Source organism: Sorex araneus, chromosome 2 (assembly GCF_027595985.1).
Source record: "Sorex araneus isolate mSorAra2 chromosome 2, mSorAra2.pri, whole genome shotgun sequence".
NCBI lineage: Eukaryota > Metazoa > Chordata > Mammalia > Eulipotyphla > Soricidae > Sorex > Sorex araneus.
Genome location: NC_073303.1, coordinates 55,021,150 through 55,040,747, shown reverse-complemented (window position 1 = coordinate 55,040,747; position 19,598 = coordinate 55,021,150). Strand labels below are relative to the sequence as shown.

At 41.6% G+C, this 19,598-nt stretch overlaps 1 protein-coding gene across 1 annotated transcript in view; it reads right to left on the bottom strand.

Moving 5' to 3' along the window:
* Positions 1-19,598, bottom strand: part of RP1 (RP1 axonemal microtubule associated) — a 209,597-nt gene that overhangs the window by 88,912 nt on the left and 101,087 nt on the right. The window contains exons 22-23 of the mRNA XM_055124422.1: positions 5,578-5,636; positions 5,220-5,264 (exon numbers count right to left, since the gene is read on the bottom strand). Of these exons, the coding sequence (XP_054980397.1) occupies positions 5,220-5,264; positions 5,578-5,636 (104 nt within the window). The remainder of the gene's footprint in view (positions 1-5,219; positions 5,265-5,577; positions 5,637-19,598) is intronic.

Genomic DNA, 19,598 nt, shown 5'->3' with positions numbered 1-19,598 from the left:
CTTGGTTTACAGTAACCTTTCCTAAATGAATGAAGGTGCATTTTGAAAAGGATGTCTACATATGTGCAGGAAAAAAATAAGGTATTGTTAATATTTCAGTAGAATGTACCATTTTTTCAGTAAAATATATCCTTATATCATGAAAAGGAAGAGTTCTTTTGATAAGGTGTTTTTTTTACAAAGCTCAAGGACACTGTTATTTGTCTAATAATCAATCTTATTAATAGCACAAAGATCACTGTCACTGTCTTCCCATTGCTCATCGATTTGTTCGAGTGGGCACCAGTAATGTCTCTCATTGAGAAACTTATTGTTACTGTTTTTGGCATATCCAATACGCACAGGTAGCTTGCCAGGCTCTGCCGTGCGGGCGCAATACTCTCGTAGCTTGCTGGGCTCTCCAAGAGGGGCGGAGGAATCGAACATGGGTTGGCCACATGAAAGGCAAAAAACCCAACCGCTGTGCTATCGCTCTAGCCCAGCTCAAAGATAGTAGACATAATATTGACCTTATTAATAACAGAAACATAGTAGAAATAACATTGACCTTATACCCACATTTTGAAGGCATGTAAACATATTTCAATGAGATTTATCGAAGACACTGTAAATAAAATAATTTGCTGCATTGTTAGAATTTTTGATAATTTTATCTTCAAATAATTCTAGGTATAAACTCACAAGGATTTCAAAATAAAACCTCATAAGAGGATCATGAGATTTTTTTTTAATTTTGAGCATTTCACCAATATTTTTGTTCTTCCAAGAGACAAATATCATTAATCCTATTATACACATAAGGCAAAGGAGAAATTATATTCTGGCTAACAGGAGATGGAATAAATTTAATGCAGAATTAGAAATAGTTATGCTTTCTAGAACAAATGGTTTTTTAAAATGCTCTTTTTTCCCTTCCTCTTTGAATTCATAAAACAACCACAAACCACTAAGAGAAATTAATCTGTTCAGTATTTTGTGTTGCTATTGCTTTAGGATGAGTCTCTTGGAATTTCTTCAATTCTGTGTAGTACTTTTTGTTTCTACTTTTTGTTTCTACGGATGGGTAAAGGGTATTATTTTTACAGGGCTCGAGAGAAGAACCAGCCTAGCGATGCCTAGAACTCCCACAGAAACTCAAGACTCGTGATGAATTTTATCATCACCAGAGAAAATAATAATGTTTAGAAATGAACATTAAAATCAGAGAAACAGCTGATCATAAGCTTTGCATGTAGGAAACCCAAATTCTATCCTAGGCAATATACATCCTCCTGAGCATACAGGACTCGACCCCTGAGCACTGTTCCTGAGTAGCCCCAAGTGCTGCTAGATGTAGTTTCCAAAAAAGAAGATAAAAATGATAAAACTGAACTTTCACTGGATATACCGTGTGTACCAGGCTTTCTTTGAGGTGCTTTAGGGCCAGAGAGAGAGTACAGAGTTTGAGTTGCTTCCTTTGTGTGTGACTGACGCCAGGTTCAATCCTCAGAGCCATACCACAACCAACAAGCAACTCCCAAGCATAGAGCCAGAGTAGCCCCTAAGAACCACTGGGTATGGCCCAAATCCCCCCTTAAAATAGCCAGGGTGCTTTATATATACAGCGGTAAGGCATTTGCCTTGCATGCAGCCGACCCAGGTTCGATTACTCCGCCCCTCTCAGAGAGCCCGGCAAGCTACCGAGAGTATCTTGCCCGCACGGCAGAGCCTGGCAAGCTATCCGTGGCGTATTTGATATGCCAAATACAGTAACAATAAGTCTCACAATGCAGATGTTACTGGTGCCCACTCGAGCAAATCAGTAAGCAACAGGATGACAGTGACAGTGACAGTGACAGAATCTTCATTACTACCCAGTGGTTTCTATTACTGTTTTTGATCTTATAGTAAAGAAACCGAGGCACAGAGTTTGCCCTGGCCACTATTCTCTAGGTCAGGAGTTCTCAACCAAAGTCGGAGGAGGGTAGATTTTTGCCTCCTGTGGACATTTGGTAATATCCAGTCTCTAAACGCAAATTAGTTAAGAGTAGTTTCTTTGTGGCAATATTTCTTTTTTCTTCTTTGTTTTTATTAAAGAACTATGATTTGCAAAGTTACCGACAGTTGATTTTTAGGCATATAATACTTCAACACCAACCCCACCTCCAGGGTCAACTTCCCTGCACCAGTGTTTCTGCGTAGCTGTTGGGAACTCTGAGGAAGCTCAACTCAGTATTACTAAGTATCTAGTCTATTCTATCCCACTAGCATGTGAATTATAGGCACTGTCTCAACCAGGGAAAGTGTGAATGAATGTTCTAGAACTAATGCGGCACAGATGACTAGGTTGATATTAGGAAACAAGGTGACGAAAGTTAAAGTGGGTGGGAGCCATTACACCCACTCCCTCCCTGCTTTTCTGGAAAATCCTTCGTTTTTTCTTCTTTTTTTGCGGGGAGGGGGAGTGTCACACCTAGCAAAGCTCAGGGGTTACTCCTGGCTCTGCCCTACTCACTACTCCTTGTGGTGCTCCGGATGCCAGGGATCGAACCCAGGTCAGCCATGTGCAAGGCAGACACTCTACCCCCACCTGGAAAATCCTTGAGGAGTTTTTCTGGAAACGAAAGTCCCAGCAAGCATCTGGCCTCTGCTGAGAAAACTTCCTCTTCCTTCCCCGTGCATGGACTCTCTCATCCCTTTCAGACCCTCGGTACGTGGCACCCCAGTTCCAGACTGCGCTGGGACTAATGCAGGAAGCCAGGACACGTCAGCCTCAAAAATCACAGATGCTTACCTGAAACTCTGACCCAAGGCAATCCACCAGGTGGCTAGTAACGATCCGACGGGGTTGGCATTGGCCATAAACAGGCAAGAAACTGTTTCAAGAATTTCCAAGTCCCTTAAATTAGGAAGGCCTGAGTCCCTGTCAGAAGCTGTGTTTTAGAGGGGAGGCAGCCCCTAAGGATGGCTGAGCTAACTCCACACCAGTTCTTTCCTCTCCTAACTCTCTGACTTAAGGAGGTCTCGAACGTTTCTGAACCATTTTCTGGAATATTTTTGAAACCAAGTTCCAATAAGACATGCAAGTGTGGAGAATTTAGAGAAAAAATAACTTTCACGTGACATTTTCTTCTCAAGGAAATAAAAACTTCCCACTGATGAAAAATAATAATAATGGCAACTATAATTTCATCGCAATAAACCAAATGTATTTCCACAAAGGTTCCGGGTACTTTATGAAAGATAAATAAGAGGAGTAACAAGAATAAAACCCCCCAATGCTTAAAGATACTTTCAGCTGGATCTACAATACGATTGAAAGCTAAAGATTAAGGCACTTAGAAAGTCAGAAAAATAATGCAACAAAATAAATCCAAAGACATAGAAGACATTCATACACATTCTCAACCATTTGAATTCAGGATTTAAACATGTGTGGGACCACTTATGTGACTTCAGGCAAGTTCAAAAAAAAATTTGCCTCTCCATTTCATTGCCTGAAGAAACAGAGTAATGATGCCATCTACCTCATGGTTACCGTGTGAATTAAATAAATTAATATATCTGAAATATTTAAACCATTCATAGTAATACTATCAGTGTTCACTCTAAATGTTACCATTACTGCTTTTCTTCCAGACACGTAAATAACATTTAGGACAAGGAAAATTATGTCACTACTCACATAAAATATGGCTGTCATTACAGATCATTCAAAATATATCTAAAGAAAGTTTATTATATCACATTCTTTAGAATTTAAAAATGAAGTTAAAAGAAAGAGGAACAATCGCAAATAATGACAATATTTCATGATAAAGATCTGTGATTAATCTAGATATATAATAAAATTAAAGATATTTTAATGAGTTTTTAAAAATAAGTCAAAAATAAATAATTATGAAATATTTCATAATATTTTTATCAAAATTACATTGGTAGAGTATATCCCACCAGTATCTACATAAAGCCCTCATTATAATGGTTGTTATCAACTTAGGACTGAAAATTTATTCATCCTTAATTAAAATCTTCACCTTAGAACTATCAGACTGTATTATATATATTATTCATATATACCTCACCAAGTTCTGGAAATAATGGGTAATTTGCCATATTAATTATGGATATGTGGGGCTGGAGCAGTAGCACAACAGGTAGGGCATTTGCCTTGCATGCGGCTGACCCGGGTTTGATTCCCAGCATCCCATATGGTCCCCTGAGCACCACCAGAAGTAATTCCTGAGTGCAGAGCCAGGAGTAACCCCTAAGCCTCGCTGAGTGTGACCCAAAGAGAAAAAAATTAATTACAGATATATTGTAAGTCACAAACCTTTAAAGGCTTATTAAAATTACTGAGTTCCTCAGTCATTAGTAAAATTAGACCCATATTTACAGCCTGACACATACATTTACTTTCCTTTAAGCATTTACTTTTTTTTACTTTATAAGAAAATATATAAAATTAAATTAGCTCAGGGATATAGCTCAGGGGTAGAGCACTGGCCTTGCATGTGGGAGGCCCTGGCTTTCATGTCCAGCGCTACAAAAAACAGAAGAATTTAAAATAGAAGCGAAAAATATAGTTTCTAATTTCGGTAAATGCAAAAGCTAGTTTAAGGGGGTTGGAGTGGACATGAAGTGTTTGCAGCTTTGCAGATGTCGTCAGCATAGAATTTTATGTATGTAATAATGTTAGCATTAATTAACCCTTGTCTAATTTCAAATTGAGTCATACAGTAAAACGTTTTTTAAAAAACATAAACGTTTGTTCACTGGTATATAATTAGTCATCTAAATTTATTCATTTATTCAGTTCCACTTTAGAATATAAAATATTAATAACAAAGTTACATATTGATTGGAAGACAATCTAATGCAAAAAGCTAGTCTGAACTTAAAAAGAAAACTGAGATATCAGTATGTAATTATCAGTATTTAGTTTATTAAATACTACAGTTGATAAAAATTAATCATTTGAAAAAATGATTCCATCCCCAAATACTTACTGAAGAGAAAAACATGTATGTAAAAACATATGTGAGACTAATATTGCTCATGTTAGTTTCTTTACAAACTTAATTAAAATTAGATGTATGGTCCTATAGTCATGTCAATTATTCTCAATTAACATTAGCTCAACAAAGATATGCTTGCTATAAATTTTTCAAGAAAGGTAATATTGAAAAAGAAGAAAGATTTTAGATGAGCAAAAGATGAAAAGTGGTAACAACATTTACCATTTGCTTCCTCTTGTATTTTAGGTTGATGATTTATTTGCATTTCTGCAAAAATAAAAGTGAAGTGCAGTTAATAATAGATCAGTCTGATGACATTATAAGTGGGAGAAAAAAAGAAGTGTGAATTTAACTCTTTCATAGCAAATCTTTAGGTTGATCTTAACTTAGAGTAGGATAAACACCATTGCCAAGATATATCTTTATATATGCATTTATTTTCAATGTGAGGAGCAACTATAAATCCAATGTGAAAGTTAATCAAAGGGAACATTCTGGGGAAAAATGGAGAATGTTCCTTGATGTCCAGTTGAACCAAAATTATCTTGTACTGTCTTCATATGTTCTCAGTGATTCTCACCTTGAGGATAAAGTTCAATTTCTGAATGAATTATGCCCTCAGACATAAAGGGAAGCCATCTGAGGAAAGAAAGGGGGAAAATTATTTTTTTGGTAATTTTTACATTAAGCTTGATTCTGCATTAATTCTGCAAGTTAAATGATAACTATAAAAATAGCTTTTAGAATGTCAAGTGCATTCCAATCTTCTGTGCACTCCACATTACGGTAAGAATGACATCAGAACGGTGGCTTCAAGAATATACAAACTGCTAAGCTAGTATGCTAACTAGCCACCTTTCCAGTTTGTCAATTCTCAAACAATGACATTGTAATATGCATCTTTGGAGCCACTGGAATAGCCCCATACTGAGCTGCAACACAAGCAAACGCTTTGCGTCTGATGCCTGCACTGCCCTTGATAACATGTCCTGCCCCAAGGCTCGAGGGGAATTTGACCCACTAAATTAAATCCTGCCAATATCCACACATCCTTTAACAACATGATTAATTAAAAGACCTGAGTAATTCCAACCGGCAGCTTTCCAACTCCTGTGATACAACATCTTTGTTGCAGAAATACCTGGACTAAATTTAGCAAACCAATGTCATTGCTCATATGTCTCTCTACTCTTGCTCCCTCTGACTTAGAGTCCTTTTCTAAATTCCCTTCTTCCCAGAGATGTTGTGAAGCTGAAAGGAATGGTTATGTAAAAATATTTTATGTGTTATTAATTAGTATTTTATTTTATTTTTATTTTATAAAAATATAAAATAAAATGTGGCCCCCATAACCACAACCATACCACTGGACTCTGCACCAGGGTTACCCCAGCAGGGGGCGGGCAGGTGAGAGCCCTCCCCACCCCAAGGGACCCAGCCCTGGCAGCCGACCTCCACTACCCCACCACCTCCACGCTCCAAGCCGCTTTCCACACTCTCAGGCCGAACCTCACGCATGACTGAACATAATCCTGGACTGCTCGGCCACTTAGCAGCCACGCGACACATCATCATGAAGAAAAATATATATATATGCCTCTCAGAGAGCCCAGCAAGCTACCGAGAGCATCCTGCCCACACTGCAGAGCCTGGCAAGCTCCCCGTGGCATATTCAATATGCCAAATACAGTAACAATAACAGGTCTCATTCCCCTGACCCTGAAAAGAGCCTCCAATCATTAGGAAAAATGGGTAAGGAGAGGCTGCTAAAATCTCAGGGCTGGGACAAATGGAGACATTACTGGCGCCTGCTCAAGTAAATCGATGAACAACAGGATGACAGTGATAGTGATACAGTGATTAATTGGTACATAAGTACTACTTATATCACAATAATCAAAGTTATTATTATTCCTCATTTAGACATACTTGCATTTTCTCCATGATCTATTCAATAACCACAGAAAGTCCTGGGTCAGGGCACTTTCTGGGGATGAAGGGGGAAAAACAGAGACCAGAAGCCTGAACTGAAGGCACTCGGAGCATAGCAGGAAATGGATATGTAAAGACGGGACCAAGCGTCAATGGTGTGGAGATGCAGATTTAGATGAGGACAGATTAACGGCCATCGGCAAGAATGGGAAGAAGAGGGGATGAAGAGCAAAGTTCAGTGAAGGGGCGAGACTTGAACACTTCGCTATAGAAGACGGAATGGTAAGCGGATGTTTGGAAGATGTTCGGGAGAGGCGAGGAAGGTCCCAGAGGGAGAGAGGACACTGGCAGTGTTCCAGAGCTGAGATCCCGTTTGCTGGTCCCAAAGATAGCAAGGAGTGGGTCCCACGCCTGGACGAGCATGCCAGGGAGCACGGAGGCTGAGCTCTGCCGCTCACTCTGCCCACTGGCTTTGCGGTCACCAGCTGACACCAGTGGCTGAGTGTCAGTGAGCAGTGAGCACTCAGTTCACGGGACTGTTCAGATCTCCGTTCTCTAACGGCTCTGAGACACCCAGTTTCCTACCTGCTGTATCGTCCCTCCGTATTTTCCCTCCTCTAGACTTCATACTTACCTCTTTCCTAATTATTCAATATTGTTTCATTTGGGTCTGTGCATCCCATTTTGCAGTAAATAGATATCTACAATGTTTCTTTGATATGAAAGAATAAAGAATAGCCCCTCAGTACCTGTATTGCAAACCATAATGCCTCGAAAAGGAGAAGCAGACAGACAGACAGACAAACAGTAGGAAAGTGCCTGCCATGACAGTGGGAGGGAAACTGGGGACATTGGTGGTGGGAAATGTGCACTGGTGGAGGGGTGGGTGTTGGAACACTGTATTACTGAAACCCAACCATGATCAGCTGCGTAACTCTGCATCTAACAGTAATTCAATAAAAGAATTAATAAAATAAAAATATATTTAGGCTCGCTTAATCCCCCCAAAGTAAGTTTATTAATATATCTGACATGTTATAAGTGGCTAGTGTATTTTATTATTGCTCATGTATTTCACTATTGCCAAAAACAATACCTTGTGCATAACTGCCATCACAAAAAATATTTTTGGATTATTGTCACTTCCCTTTTATTTCAGGCTTGTGTAGCAATGTTTGTACCTGAGGTCTTGACTCTCATTCTAGCTGACTGATGTATAGAGGCATGTCTGAACCCAGGTCAGTCAATCTGATGTTCTTTCAAAATGGTGACTAAAATGTGATAAAATGGCACTGTAAATTGAGACCTCCTAGTACTTCGTAGTTAAGGTTAAGTGATACTTTGTATCTCAAAATTAGATGTGAGCCAAACATATGGGAGATAAGAGCATCCCAGAAGGATTTAATCTACAGACAGAAAAACTGAGATTTTGGTCAAGAGACCACTTAAAAATACAAAGTGAGTCAATGACTCTCGGGTCATTTTGTAGATTGTAAGGTCTAGCTTTGTTTCTTTTTTGAGTTCTTTGTTTGTTTTAGGGGCCACATTCAGTGGTGCTCAGGGTGGTTCTCCTGGCTCTGTGCTCAGGAATCACCCTTGGGTGGGCCCAGAGAACCAGGGAGAATGCTGAGAATCAAAAGAATCCAGTGCCGGTGTACTGTGTGCAGAGCAAGTTCCCTACCCACTATGCTATCATTAGGCCCCTCATTTTTGAGTTTGAGGAAATCACTGTCTCAGTTGTCCTTTTAAATATTATCTCTAGGGAATTTCTAATGACTGAAAGCAACAAAGGCTTACTAACTGACCAATTAACAAATTTTCTAAATCACAAGATAGTCTTCTCACTTAGTTAACTCATAGAGAGTCTCTGGAGGGACTTACGGTTTTTTCAATTTTCAGAACATTATATAATATATACATATATACATATTTTATGACTCTAAAACTAAGCTCCCAGAAGCACGCGACCGCTTTGCGGCCATGCAATATCTTATAGCCTAGTTCTCTCTCTGGGAGAACCTGGCAAGCTACTGAGAGTTTCCTGCCCCATGGTGTACTCATATGCCAAAACCAGTAACTATGATGGGTCTCATTCCCCTGACCCCGAAAGAGCCTCCAATGTGGCACCATTGGAAGGGACGAGTAAAGAGAGGCTTCTAGAATCTCAGGGCTAGAACGAATGGAGACGTTACTGAGACCGTTCGAGAAATTCGATAATCAATGGGATGATGATGATGATGATGATGATATACTAAAGCAAGAACATGGCACTAAAAGGCTCAGAAATATTTGAGAACTGGATACCGAAGATAATTTCTATAGATTTGTAAACAGTCTATGGATAGAAGGAAAACACCTCTTGTGCTTCTCTAGCTGGCGTTGGAGTGGCGAGACTCCTTGGCAGTCCTAGAGACAACGCGACCACCAGCTGGACCTGAGGCCCCGGCGCCTCGTAAACCCGCGTGCATGAGTTCCCCAGCCTACCCCAAATTCTCCATGAAAACCTGATAGCCGCTTGTCACTGGCAACCTTGTCACCTGATCACCACACAGACCTGCTGAAACAGAGTCCCAGTTTCCAGGGGATAAACACGTAATGAGGAGAGGGAGGGACTCACCTGTGCCCGCAGATCAGTAAGACAGCCGGGCAAGAATGCCCACTACAAAAGAGTGATGCAGTCTCCCTGACGAAGACTTCAAAGAAGAGTTAAAGTTACTCTTGGAAAGGAGCACGTTATTAGAAGAGAGCATCAACAAAGAATGTGTGGGAGAAATTTTGATTAAAAACCCAAAACAATCGGGGCTGGAGCGATAGCACAGCGGGTAGGTCGTTTGCCTTGCACTTGGCCGACCCGGGTTCGATTCCCAGCATCCCATATGGTCCCCTGAGCACCGCCAGGAGTAATTCCTGAGTGCATGAGCCAGGAGTAATCCCTGTGCATCGCCAGGTGTGACTCAAAAAGAAAAAAAAAACCCAAAACAATCATATAGCTAACAAATACAGCGTTTTAATGACAAAGACACGAAAGAGGAGCTGAGTGACAGAACGGAAATAGCCAAAAAGTTGAATCAATGCATTCAAAAATAAAGGAATTAAAACTACTCAAAAAAAAGAAATGGGGTGCTGTAGTGATAGCATAGCGGGTAGGGCGTTTGCCTTGCATGCGGCTGACCCAGGTTCAAATCCCAGCATCCCATATGGTCCCCTGAGCACCGCCAGGAGTAATTCCTGAGTGCAGAGCCAGGAGTAACCCCTGTGCATCGCCAGGTGTGACCCAAAAACCAAAAAAAAAAAGAAATGGGCAAAAGAAAAAGACTAAAAACTATAATAGAAGTAATGGCAGAAATGGCATCAAAAGAAACAACTTTCACAACACAGAGATACCAGAAGAAAAGAAGGTAAGGGGCAGATTTCTTACCTAAAGAAATGACAGCCAGAAATTTCCCCAAGCTGAGAAGTGTGCCAGACCCAGGAAGCTTTAGGAGTTCCAAATATATTTGGAAAATGAGTCATGTTGTCCTAATTTTTCATTTACATTCTTTTGAATATTTCTTTTACTGTATCCAAGATATTAAATAGATTCTGTTTTGAGTCTTGGGCTTTTTTGTTATTGCTGTTGTTTTTAAGATTCCACCGGCTTGTTCAGGGCTTGTTCCTGGCTCATGCTCAGGCATCACTCCTGATAGCGTTCAGGGGACCGTATGGGGTGCTAGGGATCAAACTTGGATGGTTCATGTGCAAGGACAGTACCTCAACCCCTCTGCTACCTCTCTGGGCCTCTGGCTTCTATTCCACGGGAACAAGAAAGTAAAGTAAGCATTTCAATTTGACCTACTTTCCAATAGTGACATTTGAAAGTATTTCCCCTTAAGATTTCGTTTTTATTTTAAGATGTTCCTTTCTATTTGACATATCATACATTTTTGGTAAAAGAAATGTCTCTAAATGCTTTTTTTTTGCACAAGTTCAGTCCACTACCTTAGTTGCAATACATAGATCATTATATGAGTTCTTTGCTTTGGGGTGGACTATCTATAACATATTTACATATATAATATAGTTGTTAACAGCATACAGCTTCAAAGACTAAGAGGGAAATCCAAGAGGAACATATCATTTTTCTTGTTACTTTTAATATTTAACTACTGCTTAATAAAATATACTTATAAGTACACTGGTAGGTTTAGTAATACCCAGCGGGCTGTTACTTACTTTGAAGATCTCAGAAGTTATTCTGGATTACAAATAGAACATTGGACAAACAGGCATGACTATTCAACATGAGTGAAACATTGGCTGGAGCAGCCGGCCGGGGTTCGATCCCCAAAACATCCTATAGCCCCTGAGCCCTCCAGGAGCCAGGCCTGAGCCCAGAGCTAATCCCTGAGAACAGCAGGGTGTGGCCTCAAAATGAAAAAATTAATAAATTGAGTTAATTCTCAGTGTACATAATATTCTATAGTATTTTTTAAATAGCTTTATATTGCTATCAGATCTTTACTCACGAATCATTTCTAAATAATAAACAGGTTCTAATTGCTCCATAGGAGACATATTTGAACACAGGCACATTTTCCTCTGTATCTGTTAATCTGCCAAGACACTTTCACACCCATCTTTCAACTTCTATCCCAGAATATGCTGCAAAAGAAACTCGTCATTGAGTACTGTGCATGATTTTATTGTTGTTATTGTTTTTACTTGGATTAGAACAGAGAATGCTTCAAAGTCAGTGAATAGATACAACTAGTTGAATAATATTGTTTAAGAAAGGCATAAAGGTATTAAAGGAATGGAATGCAAGGCAAATGGAAATACCTTTTTTTTACTAATATATTATGCAGCCACCAGCTAAGCAATAGTTTCAAATCACCAGTAGTTCCTATTCATGGGATAATTAGAAAATACAAATGAAGAAATAATGTATCTAAGTCTTTGTGCGTTAGACAAACATAGATGTATTTGAGCATGTGGCTCTAAAATATTTTGGTTCTTTTGGGTGGGAAAGGGGGCATTAAAGGGAGGACAGGATTACATTTTTGTCTGAAATACATTTTAAATGTGGCAACCACTCATTCACATGGAAAATGACAAAAGAACTACTAAATGCTCGTAAGAAGCCTCTATGTCTCCACCCTCATTGCAAAAAAATGGGCAAGATTCATCCCTGGGCCTCATTCTGTCAGTTTCCCACCATCACAACTTGTCACTCTCCAACCAAGGAATGGCACAGATGACAAAGAAGAGCACTGAAATCTACAGCAGCACAAATACATGCTCAGAATAGCAAGGAATGATTAATAGTGGCCTCTTTTAGGGAAAAAAAGTCAGTGAAGTTAAATGATTGCTCACTGTCTCATGATAATTTTTATTATTCTCGTCTCTCTTTAAAAATAGTATTTTATATTTCTGTACTTGATAAAAATTCCAACATCCTTTCCTATCTATAACATTTTCCCTTTGCCCTAGAAAAGGAAATAAAACCATTGGTACATAGGCTGAAGTATTTTTAAAATATGCAAATATTTAAATAATTGTAATTGAATAGAAGGAAGAATTATGTTCAGGAAAGAACTCATGTAATGACTCAGTGATATCAAAGACATCTTCCAAATTTTCCAATTAATTTCCATTGGCCCTTCTCTTCTTCCCTCCCCTCCCAGCCCCACCTTCTGGCCCTGGTTCCTGGCATTCATTCTGTCCTTCTTCCTTCCTTTACTTATTGATCAAGTCCTTACTTGATACAAGAGTCAATAAAATCAAATGTTTGAGACTTACTATCCCTAAGAGGCTTTCATCTAGCATATAAGATGACCTCATTTACTCAGTGGACTGCAATGTGTGGTATTACTTAGAATTTTAACCAAAAGAATTGGAGAGCTTAAAAGTCTGTAAAGATGAGCTCACTTCTGGTTGGAAATCAGAAAAAGCTTCATGGCAAGGATAACTTTGTCCTGTACTTTAATTAGAAGAATTCCAATAAGGAGAAGAAAGGACAAAATATGGACCAAGGCTTGTGTGATCAAAGAGGGTTTCTCCAGAGAATTTCCTGGGAAGGGAGAAACACATACTTTACTGGGCACAGGTGGAAGACAGTGGGAGGAAGTTTTAAAGGGAAATGGCATGAATTTATTCTAAACCTGACACCACAAACTAATATTTTCCCACATGGTCAAGTGGGCAAAGGTCTCTACCATGGTAGGGATGCAAAAGAAGGGTGCCATTTAGATAGAAGACCCCATATTACATTTCCTGCCACTAGGACAAGCCATATTAATCTCAGTCCTGCTTTGTAGAAGAATTTGATTTTGATTGATTCACACATTCACCGATTTAGCACACACTTCCTGAGCAACAACTATGTTTGGCTCTAAGTTAAGAACACAGACGGGCCTTGATTGCAACCTCCTACAAGCATGAACCTTCATGTGTAAAATTGCTGAAGAACCACAAGAGCAGGCAGAGGCCATGAAGTGAGGAAAATGCTTTGTGAGTAACGATGATGGGAGGGCAGGAAGGTGAACACTGGCCTCGCTTCTGCTTATGACTTTCTGGCATCGAGATGCAGCCCCACCCACCCTTGATGCCACAGAGACAGAGACAGAGACAGAGAAAACTCCCTCCTTGCGAGCAAAGGCAGAGGAGCCTTGTTTGATGGGTCAGCCACACTTCTCAAGATTCTGATATCCTGGGACAACCTATATTTACATAAGAACTTCTACAAGATGGACAGTAGTCATTTTTCACATTCCTAGGCTAATTCTAAGGATCACTTTGGTATAGGATTAATTAGCAATTAAATATGTATACTATGTGATCATTTTGTTTGTGCATACATTAGTGAGGCTAGATATATTGAAAACATCTACATCCCATATTCTAATTCTAACTCCCTCGTTTGACATGATTTCTTTAGGGTTTTGACCTCCAGTTTGACTGAATTGAAGACATGACCAGGACCTCCCCAGGATCTAGGATGGGGACTTCAGGGGCAAAGAGACGTTATCAGTGTCATCTGAGGAACACCTGTTGAGCATTGAAGAGAAAAGAGGGTCAAGGCAGAGACACGACACTATAACTGAGGACTGTAAGTGCTGTGTCATGGCACGAGTACTTTGTTGTAGGGGAAGTAATAGTTCACCAACTGAACTCAGAAGAGGCTTTCTTCCAGAGGTGACAGAATGCATGCTCATTCCTCAGTAACACCTCAGGGGGCCCCCAGCTGAGTCCAGGCCCTTGCAGGGAGGCTCTCGGATGGATCCTCTGGGGACCTTGATGATGTCACATCCACCAGCTGAGAACAAAGCTGAGAGGCAGAAGAACCAGATTTCAGGCCTGGCCACCTTCGAAGTGTGTGCCTGAGGTTTGCTGCGGCTGCTACAGATGGCCCCAGAGTCATGCCAGCATGCCAGGCCTGTCTTGCCTTACATCCTGACAGGGTCACAAATGCTTTAGCAGAGCAATGACCCTCTTTACAGCGATCAGGAAGAAGGCAATGAGGAGTATGAAGTGATAAGCAGGGTCCCGAAAAGGAGGTGGCATTTCACCACCAACATCATCCCGGATCAGTTGGTGGCCTGTCTACTCATAACGGAGATCAGTCTGGACATTTTTATCCTGTTTACACAAGAGAAATCAGCTCAGCCTTTCTCTAAAAAGGAGAACAGTAAGGAACGTGAATTGGCAATGAAGCTGGAGTACCCCCAACGTGTCCGTTGCAATGCTAACTCGACAGAACGCTGAGCCACATCACGCCTGCCCGTACACCAGGCCACTCATCACCAGCCAACAGCCGGGTGGGAGAAGACACAGCAGCTCCCGTGCTCACCTTGACAGCCAAGCAAGATGGCACTTGCTGCAGCGTTTCCTCATGTTTCGCTTTTCTGTTCCGGCATCTGCGCCATTTAGAGTTGCCCTAGGTGAGACTCATTTCAAAGAACGGGCTCTGCAGGCCCACATCAACAGCACTTTCCTGTTGGGGATCGGGAAGGGGTCTCTGAGACTTTCCATCTCCAGCATGGAGGACTTTGCTACCAGCCACCCTCAAACCAAGGGTCCCCTGGGCCAAACAGATCAAGATCTTCATCAATGGCACTGTCTGCACAGACATAGATGTCTCTGCTGAAGGATTCCATTATTGAGGTCAATCCTGCAATGTCTGTGGGAACATCTAGAAATGCCTAGAGTTCTCCAATTTGATGCTGGTCAATGCTTTGTGGGATCTAATCAAATAAAGTACTGGATTGAACAGTGTTTCGTCCAAGTTTATGCCCTCTTAGGACCTCTGATATGATGATATTTGGATTCCACAGCAATAATTAACCTAAGAGGAAGGCACATTAGAAAAGGGTGGGTCCTAGTCTAAGGATGAGCGCCCTTATAGAAAGAAAGGTGACAAACTGAAAAAGAACTGTAGAGAAGGGACACAGACCCATGCACAAAGAGAAAGCAGTCACACGACAATAAACAACACTTAAGGGCTGCGGCTGCAAACAGGAAGAGTAAGATTGTGGCAGCAGCTAGCACTGTGGCTGCAGACCACGGCAGTCACCCACCCACCAGGGGCAGGAGACACGACGCAAAGATCCTTCTCAAAAGCCTGGCTTCCAGACTTCCAGCCTTCACAATTGTGAGAAAGTGTATTTCTGCTGTTTCAAGTCACCAATATGTGGTCATTTGTGATGGCAGTTCTAGGAAACAAGTATAAATTGCAAATAATAACATTGCCTTCAAGTCATTGTTGGCTGAATGTTTTGCCTTGATTCAAATGCAAATTTTGCTTATTTCAAATATCGGATAGATGCTTTGCGTGTAAGTGATAGAAATTCATGGCTGTGTATGCTATCTATACTGAATGTTCAAAACGACAGGAAAATAAAACCGTTAGTATAGAAATAAGATATAACCATAAGGGTGTGGGTGTTCAATTGGAGAAGGGGGTATGAAAATCCTCTTAGGAAGAATCTGTGATGTACAAAAGTATTCTGTCCCCATAGTTATGCTTTCTGTTTATGAAATACTTTCCTCTTAAAAAAAATAGCCAAGCTCGGCCCAGATAAACCCGGAGCTGCTGAGCGCGAATCGGACCCTCTGCGGCGCTTAAAGACTTTGACTCCAAAGATGTAACACATTCGGGCATCCAGCGCAGCACCTGAGAGCAATGCATTGGGACACCAAACTGGGCTACAACTCGGTGCTGCTGGGGGTGGATTTTTTTTCCCCCCCCACCCTGTCTTCCTGCATGGAAAGCGGCGGGCTGGCGGCACCATGTGGCAGGCGCCATCTTCTGATTCCAGACCCACAGGTATTCGGATTTTACTTTGGGGGCTCCCAGGAACTCATGGGAAGGGGGCGTAACCGGCACGCCCTCGGCCCAGATAAACCCGGAGCTGCTGAGCGCGAATCGGACCCTCTGCGCCTAAAGACTTTGAATTCAGAGACTTCTTACAGCAATGCACTGGGACTGTGAGCTGGGCTATGTAATTTCTGGCAGAATTCTCCCTGGACTTTATACAGAAACCCAAAACCGCGCGGACGCGGCAGCGTCCGCGCGACTTAACATTTATAATTGTCAGCAATGTGAATTGGTTCCATTTGAACAGGTCTGACTTGGGGGGAAACTCCAAATAATAACAGTAAGTTTTTGTTGAAAATATTGAAGGTTTTTAATGTAGCAGCCACCTCTGGACTGTGAACTAAGCAAAAGCCCCACGCTGGCCGACGTGGCGTGGCGTACACCATACTATGAGGCGCAGGAAGGGGGATGAGGGGGAAAAAGAAAAAAAAAAAAAAAGGGAAAAGGAAAAAGAGAAAAAAAAAGAGAGAGAGAGAGAGTTATGTCAACTATAGTGAGTTTTGTGTTGAATTATGGAATGTAATCAAGGTAAAGAAAAAACGAAGTGAAATTCATTAGTTATACAGTAGGGGGTAGGGGGTAGGGGGTGGGGGCGGGGGGTATACTGGGGTTTCTGGTGGTGGAATATGGGCACTGGTGAAGGGATGGGTGTTTGAATATTGTATAACTGACATATAAACCTGAGAACTTTGTAACTTTCCACATGGTGATTTAATAAAAATTTAAAAAAAAAAAAAAATAGCCAAACACTTGGTCGTCTCTGCCCTAATTAGATAAATGCCTGTACCTTGAAGAAGTAGCAAGGAACATGACTGAAGCTTAAAGATTTCTATTCATTGATTGATTTTGGCTCGGGGAAACACCCAGCAGTGCTCAGGATTTACTTCTGGCTCTGTGCTTAGTAATCACTCCCAGGAGGGATCAGGGGACCATACATGGTGTCTGAGTTCAAACCCAGTCAACCACGTGCAAATGCCTAACCCACCGTCTCCAGATCTGAAATTACCTTTTCCTGGTACATTCACCTGAATATTTTTGCTGTCCACACCCCAGAAAACATTATTCATCCTCTCCATCCCCCTTGGCCAGTTCTCACGCCTGGTCTGAGAGCAAACCAGAAATTCCCACCCTCTCAGCTGCTCAGAGCTGCCTCGGGATTCCTCCCGAATCAATGTAGCTTTCTAGAACAGCATCTGCCTGAGACAGGGCTGTCCTTGACTTCCACACAGAAAGAAGGCTCTTGGGACACAGACGTAACTCGTGAATGGTCTTTATGCAGTGAAAAAAGCGACCTGTAGTGCTTTACTCCCTCTTTTGGCTGAAGAAGGGAGAGAGTAAGGGCTGCTTCACCTCCGTCGCTGCAGAGATGGAGAGTCTTTGCAGTCTGAGTTCTTCACAGTTTTGTCTAAAGAAGTATTGATAATCATTTCTCTGGGACTTGCAGGAGACAAACTATTAGCACGTGTCATATGTGCATGACTCTTCTATTACTTTGGGTTGTTTAACATATTTTCTGATTTAAAATATTGTAATTATAATCCACTAAAACTGAATGAAGCACTGCAGTCACTTTCCCTTCCTAACAAAGCAGAGTCGTGGAAGAGTCCTAGGGAAGGGAGGGAGCCATGGGGAAGTGACATCGGGAGCAGCATGCGCGGCGTGTTGAGTCTACAGAGGCACGAAGCACATGACAGCGATCAAAGTTCCACCCTAGCAGGTTCACTCTACAAAAACCATTGAGTTACCATCACTAGGTATACCACAATGTAGGAAAAACTAGATGAAATCAGCCCTCAATCCTCCCATCTGGGGAATAATGCAGCTGCTGCCCTTCCCCCTAAGTTGTCCGTTATGCTAAATTCTAAGTGAACGTTGGTAGGAGACAGTCACCGTCTCCAGTGTGGCCAACGAGCTCAGACTAACAGACAGCTGGAATAGCTCAGACAAAAGAGAACTGCGAGCTGGGCAAGAGTATGGTCCTGAGAGTCGAGGAAGGAAAAACACTCCAGACTAGAGAATAGCTCATCTCAACAGTCAGCGGAAGCAAACTCCCCACAGAACACGGTCGGTTGGTGACCACTGATGCATTTCTGTAATATCTCAGAAACGATGGTAACAAAAAATTAAATGGGAAAAGAAAAATGGCTGGGGCTGGAGCGATAGTTCTGTGGGTAGGGCGTTTTCTTTTGCTTGCAACAGAGCTGGGTTCAATCCCCAGCATCCCAAATGGTCTCCAGGAGTAATTCCTGAGTGCAGAGCCAGGAGTAACTCCTGTGCATTGCCGGGTGTGACCGAAAAAGCAAAAACTAAATAAATAAATAAAATAAAGTACATATACACCAAATAATTTTTTTAAAAAGAGTGCTAAATAGTATAAATTCTTAGATTAGAACGGGATAAAGTGTTTTTGCTTTTGTTTTTGTTTTTTATCGTTGATGTGGTACTGGTTGTTTCTTCTTGGACAATATGGATTTATAAAGATTTTTGAACAGAGAGATGACTCTATTAAAACAGTGATCTAGGGGCTGGAGAAAGAGCCCCAAAAGTTGGAGTCCATGTCTTCCTCCAGAGTGATCCCAGAAAAGGCAGCTCAGATAGAGAAGGGACCGCCAAGTAAAGGGTGCTTGAAGGGACCGCTCGGGGTGGGAGATGTGTGCTGAAGGTAGACTACAGACCGAACATGATGGCCACTCAATACCTCTATTGCAAACCACAACACCCAAAAGGAGAGAGAGAGTAGAAGGGAATGCCCTGCCTCAGAGGTGGGGTGGGGTGGGGGAGGCGGGGATTAAAGGAGGGATACTGGGACCATTGGTGGTAGAGAATGGGCACTGGTGGAGGGATGGGTACTCAATCATTATATGACTGAAATGTAAGCATGAAAATTTGTAAGTCTGTAACAGTACCTCACGGTGATTCACTAAAAAAAATTTTTTAAATAAATGAATAAACTGAGTCAGAAAAAAAATAGAGTGATACCTGGCACAAAATGCTCTCTTCCTCATTCCCTTTGGGTGTGATCTGGTGACTCTGATCTCCCAGCCTGAGCACCAAACTGCCAGGCTCTCCACGTAAGCAACTTTCCTCTGTAGTGACCTCTGTCCCCCTAACTGCTACTGAATAGGCACCCGCAAAAAAAAACAAAAGGAAAGAAAAGGGCCAGAGACGTAGTACAGCAGGTAGGGCACTTTCCTTGCACACGGCCAACCAGAGTTCCATCCCGGGCACCACATATGGTCCCCCAAGCCCTCCCCAGGACCCCCTGAGCACAGAGCTGGGAATAAGCCCTGAGCATCACTGGGTATGACTGAAAA